The 6,173-nt window shown below is 40.0% G+C and overlaps 1 protein-coding gene and 1 long non-coding RNA gene across 2 annotated transcripts; one reads left to right on the plus strand and one right to left on the minus strand.

Annotated features, from left to right (window-relative positions):
* Window positions 1-274: 274 nt before the first annotated feature.
* LOC104453031 (pathogenesis-related protein 1) lies at window positions 275-951 on the minus strand. Its single transcript, XM_010067534.3, has one exon. It carries the CDS (start codon window positions 921-923, stop codon window positions 426-428), a length of 498 nt encoding a protein of 165 aa, XP_010065836.1. The 5' UTR covers window positions 924-951; the 3' UTR covers window positions 275-425.
* A 1,674-nt stretch (window positions 952-2,625) lies between these two features.
* On the plus strand, window positions 2,626-5,829 carry LOC108957034. Its single transcript, XR_005551935.1, has 2 exons — window positions 2,626-3,211; window positions 4,257-5,829. It is a non-coding gene; the product is annotated as an uncharacterized LOC108957034 (long non-coding RNA).
* The last annotated feature ends 344 nt before the right edge of the window (window positions 5,830-6,173 follow it).

A 6,173-nucleotide genomic window follows, 5' to 3' on the forward strand; every position in this document is an offset into this window, starting at 1 on the left:
CATCAATTCTATCAAATATAAATCTTATAAGCTTAGCGAATGGAATGTATCCTTATATGGTTGAGATGGCCATTGCTATGTACCAAAATTAATTGAAAGAGCTAATGAAATGAACTTGAGAGCGAAATGCGCCATAGAGATAATACGCAGCTTCTCTTTCGCAGTGTTAAGGGCTTCAAAGGATCGTGATGTGCTTGAGAGAAGAAAGCTGAGGAGATTTGATCAAGGATCGAAATTCCTTCACTTAAAAAATAGAAAATTGAGAGAGAAATAATTATTGAAAGAGAAAAACTTAATCGGCAAATAGATTTGCCTTCATCATTCACATGACTTTATTGAATTTTGATGCGTATAAAGCTCTTGCCTCATCCTAATAGGGCATTATTTTGACATGATTGTTCATCATCCAAGATACAAGTTCTTTTTCAATAAGGCTTCTGACCTACATAGTTGCCGGGAGGATCATAGTTACAAGTGACCAAAGTACCGCCCGTTGCACACTTGGCCTTCGCGCATCCAAGCCGAACCGAGTTGCGCCACACCACTTGAGTGTAATGTCCGCAGACCTTTCCTGACGCGCACGAGTTGGAATTGTAGTTGTAGTACGGCTTCTCCCCAACCCACATGTTCACCGCTCTCGTGCCGGTGAGATCAGGGGAAGCCCACGCGAGATTCTCCCCATAGGGTCCGCCTGAGTGAACCAGCCGTGTGCAATCCCTGGCGTGCTTTTTAGCATAATCCCTGGCATAGCCAGCAACCCGCTCGTCCCAAGTGATTCGGCCGACACCGACCTGAGAGCGGGCCGCGTTGTGGGCGGCGACGTAGTCTTGGGGAGAGTCCTGGGCGATGGACAGAGGGATCAGCGCCAGGGCTAGTGCGACGAGGAAAATGATATGGAGAGGAACACTCATACGGGAACTCATATTGGGGAGACCTTAAAGGTTGGCAAAGGAAGGCCTTAGTTGATTGATGAAGAGATAGGCAATAGCCAAGGGGGTATTTATATGGAGATCATGTGGAAAAATCTGTCCATGTGGAAAAGTCGAATGTTCAAAATGGGCGACCATGACTAAAAGAGTGCCCGTCAAATTGATTGATGATAATGTGATAATTTTCATTTTTATATTTCCTCTTGAAAATAATAATATTTTCTTGAAATATTGAGGACAGATATTGGACAACGTTAATTATTGTACCATTGATGATGACTTCGTCTTCTTCTTATTATTGTTTTTCTTTCCTTTTTATTTCAATTTTAGCGATAGGAATATTGAGGACAAATAGCGACTCCATCGATTCTTTACATGATCATTGGACGCCTTAGAAGGTGACTTATCTCGAAACTCTTTTCTCTCTTTCCACAAAAATTGTCGTCTCTTTGGTAATAGTTTTCTCCCCTACTTTTGACTGTTTCTTTTGGCGGTTTATGCTAAATTGGTTTCGCGTCTAAGTCACTTATAATTAACCAACTGCTGAAAGATCAATCTCAAGTAGTCAAGCTTGATGCATTCTCTATTTTTTTTTCTTAACTTGTGTTTGCACTGTGACATCCTGATTTTCAGTTCTGATTTCGTTGAAATAAGTCGGGCATTTCATCAACGTGACTATAGTGTTTTCCTCTGAGATGGCCACTCATGAAATAACTGACCTATCTGGTGAAGCCATTAAGGGATTTTAAATGCAATAGACTTGAGAATTCGATCAGGAATCGATTGCTCGACCGTGCTAATCTGCAAAGGTCATCACGGCACATATACAAATTGATCAGCGATCAGAAATAGGTCGGTTCGACTGAGATGTGTAACTAAACATGGGTGATTCCACTAAATTACAAAATTCTCGTCGATCGGCACTAAACTGATTTTTTTGTCGTTTTGGCGCCCTGTGTCTGTATTTGAAACCTTAAGGTTTTCACGACAACCGAGAGTCGCTAATGTGTCGAAGGGGTATGTGTGGCTCGAAGAAAATCGACCACGGGTCAATTGCACTAAAAATTTCTAAAAGCTACCTGGTAGGTAAGGTCACACTAAAAGCGCATTTGATTGAAAATAATCGTGAATTTGAATTCGATTTTGGAAATTTAAAGTTTTTTCATGTCATGAGTCATTCTAGGAACGTCGATTCATATTTTGAGGAAATTCCTGTGAGTTCGGGATTTTTACAGAAAATCGTTGCGGACAATTCGGAAAATGAGTGGAAATTCGGATTGGCTAATTTGAAGAGACTTTTGGCATCTGGTGTAAGTGAATCGGTTGATGGAAGTTGTTTGGGCTTTTTTTAATTCAAATTGGACCTCAACCGGATTTGTTTGTTCAGAAAATCGGACTCCGAAAAGAAAATGAATTAGAATTCGGAATTGAAATAAATAACCGTTTTTATTGCCCGAGACTTGTTGTTTGGGAGAAATTTGGTGCAATAAAGCAAGTGAGGATCAAGTGCTCTAGCACGGGAATTTTTGGGGATCAAATTGGACTAAACAAATGCAAGTGTGACAAGGATTTTTTGACTATAGGATTTTCCTTTGATTTCTCTTTTTTATTTTTTCTTCTTTTCTTTTCCTTGGCCGAATGCCCCCCTCCCTAGCCGACGTCACCTGAGGAATTGGGTCTTCATTTTGCTTTCTTCGACTTTTTATTTCACCCTTATCTCTTTCTTTTTTTTAATTCCTTCGCACGCCATGGCAGCCGAACCTTTCCCCTCACGCCTTCTGCTTTCTTTGATTCTTTTTCTTGGACCGAAGCAAACCCACGGAAGCTGCCCCATGATTCCTCTTCTTCTCTGCCATGCCGCACTCACCCATGCCTCATCCCCACCGAAACTGAATTTTCTTCCCTGTAGCTCACCCACGTATTTCATTTGGTCAGCAAATCAGTAACTTCTTCTCGTGGTTGACTCCAGCAGCGACGGAAAGGATTCCTCCGAGAGACCTCACGTCCCGCGAGCCCCCGCAGCTGCAACTCAGTCCGGTTCCGGGTCGTTCCATCACCGCGGCCACCGAATCCAGTCAAACCGTGTCCATTCAGCCGCTCGATTCATCCCTGCAGAATCGATTCAGCAAGGTCAGAAGCTTGGGAGCAGAAAACCCAGCTCAAACAGCGAGCCTGTAGGCCGATTTCGGCCTCGGTTTGGCCCTGCTTGGCGGTTCTGCTTTGAGGTTTATTGGCCCTCGTCGCGTGCTTCGTCATTTTGATCCGGGCAGATCTTTAATCAGGTGAGTTTATCTTACTAATCCCTTCTCAGTTTGCTAATGATTCTTAGGAGTTGATTAGATTTAATTAAGTAAAATTATGTTGATAGATTAGATTAGAGTAATTAAATTAGGGATTTACCTATGCATGTTAGGAGAATGGTTAGTGTAATTAGCAAGTAGACAAGTCCTAGTATTTATGGAACGAGACTCGGTAATTTTTTGGGTTCGTATCGGTTTCCAATTAGGCATTACAGGCCTAAATGTGATTTATTGTATTTATTAATAATTTTCGAAATTAATTAATTAATTAATTATTTTTTGGAAATTAAACCGGGATGGTTGCCGACCGGAATTTTATGCTGATTATCGTGGTGTAGTCCGTTTATTTAATTTGAGTTTTATTTTTTGCTGAAATTAATTATTTGTGATTATAAGATTATTTTCATGAATTAATTAATTTGGATAAATAATTGGAAAATAACCGGGTGTCGGTTGATAGCACCAAAAATGTTTTGGTGGACTACAGATGATGGTGGGATTTGTGGAAAGGAAATTATAATTTTTTGGCTAAGGCCAACCGTGTGCCTATGCACGTGTACTTTTATAAAAAAATGAATAAAATGACAAATTGATTGTAAGTTCGAAGTATCATGTATGCAATATCAGCTTAGTGACTCTATATGTCATTTTGAAGAATGGACGGTATTTGATGTCGGCTCGGTGACCCTATAGGTCATTTTGTAGAATGGACTAGGAGTGAGAATGGTCCGGGTTGGGTTGGTCCACCACCCCCTAACCCTAGGACCAACCCATACAGTACTAGTTCTCAATTTTTGGGACCAAGGACCAATCCTATTGAGCTTGGGACCGAGGACCGGACTGACCTAATGGGTTCGGTCCAAATCCAGGGTCAACCCGAGATCAATCGATAATTTTTTATTTCATTTTTTGTACTTCTTAAAAAGGCAATTGAGGACTGAACTGACCCAATGGATTCAGTCCAGTTTCAAGATCAACCCAGGATCAACTAATAATTTTTTATTTTATTTTTTGTACTCCTTAAAAGGGCAACCGGGGATCGTACCAACCCAATGGGTTCGATGATGAGCGAGGTCAGTTAAGAAAGGCAAGCAATGAGGGTCAAGTGGGGTGAGCATCGAACAGAATAAGCATCGAATGTCGAGCGGGGAGAAACAAGCCAAGCGAGCATCGAGCAACGAGCAACACCAGTGACCCAAAGCATGCGAGGTGAGTGTCGAGTGGTGAGTGGAGAAATTGTTTTTTTCGATTTTGAAAAATTGAAGACTAAGAGGACAAATAAGATAGAACAGAACGGATACTAGAGAAGGATGTCATAAGGTGTCTTTTTGGATGCCGTGAGGATTTCTCACAAAAATATTTTCCTCATTCGTAAATTATGACTATTGACATTATAAAAGACATGAAAAATCTAAGGTATTAAAGAACAATGTAAAATTACTTAAACTCTTCACTAAAGAGCCGTTTAATGTTGTTAATGCCGTTTATTTTAAAAAAAATTATATATAAAAAAATTATATATATAGTCAAGGTTTACCTTACCAAAATATTTATATATAGTTAGGATTGGTTCAGGTTAGATTGACTCGGAACTCTTAGGACCGAAGACCGACCCACACAGTGCTGGTCTAGGAATTTCCAGGATCAAGGACCAACCCAATCTCCCTAAGAACCGGACCAGAACTGGTAGGATTGAGCCAGTCCAAGGTTAGTCCAGGGTTGACCCTGGACCGATGCTCACCCCTAGAATGGACGACATGCCATAACAGCTTGGTGACTCAACATGTCATTTTGTAAAATGTACGTTATGATGAATATACTCGGCGACTCTTTATGTCATTTTGTAGAATGGACGGTATGCAATACCGGCTCGGTGACTCTATATGTCATTTTGAAGAATGGACGGTATTTAATGTCGGCTCGATTACCCTATAGGTCATTTTGTAGAATGGACGACATGACATAACGGCTTGGTGACTCAACATGTCATTTTACAGAATGTACGTTATGATGAATATGCTTGGTAACTTATTATGTCATTTCGAAGAATGAATTGTATAATACTAGCTTGGTAACCTGATAGGTTATTTTAAAGAATGGACAATATTGATTGAAATGACTAAGAATGGTATGTTTGAAATGTAAATTGACTAGGTCGATTGACTGATGTTTTGATTGGTGCCGTTTGATTAGGTGCCTGTTTGAACTGTACTAATTTGTAGGTGGAATCTGAGGCCAAGGTAAGCCCTCTCACTCATGTGTGCTTAAGCAGCCCATAGTGTATTGGTTTATTAATCGGGTCTTAGGGAGTAGAACTTGCTAAGATGTTGTCTCACTAGTTATTGAATAACCATTTTCAGGTCCTTAGACGACATTGGTGAAGGACTGGAGGCTCGAAGTGTGGAAGGAGAAGCCTGAAGAATTGATGATCCTATTGGACTAACTAGTCATAGGGCAATTCTCTTTTGTTAGAAGTCGATTCCATTTTGTAGACTCTGTTATATAAACTTGTGGTTTAAACTTGACTTAACAATTCGACTTGTATATATTTACACTATGTTGGGCAATGCATATAAGTGTGGATGCTTTTAAAGTCGAAATTTGGAATCCTACTATTCTATCCCATTGCTTTATTGTCTGGGGATTTTATATTCTTCCGCATGCGTATATTAAATGAATAGGTCGGCGATGCGTCCTGGGACGTCGCTATTAATCGACCAAGCTAAGGGATGGGTGTGTACTCGAGGATCGGGGCGTGACATGCATTCTCTATTATTTTTTTCTTAACTTGTGTTTGCACGAAAGATGAATTTGAAAAATTTTAAATGCATGAATAAGATTTTCATTTCAGGTTATAATTAGAAATTCAATAATAAATCTCAAAAACATTATTTAATTTGACAAAGTAACAATCGGTAATTGGAATTATGGTGCTGGGTTATTG

The sequence above is a fragment of the Eucalyptus grandis genome, chromosome 6 (assembly GCF_016545825.1).
Source record: "Eucalyptus grandis isolate ANBG69807.140 chromosome 6, ASM1654582v1, whole genome shotgun sequence".
NCBI classification, from domain to species: Eukaryota; Viridiplantae; Streptophyta; class Magnoliopsida; order Myrtales; family Myrtaceae; genus Eucalyptus; species Eucalyptus grandis.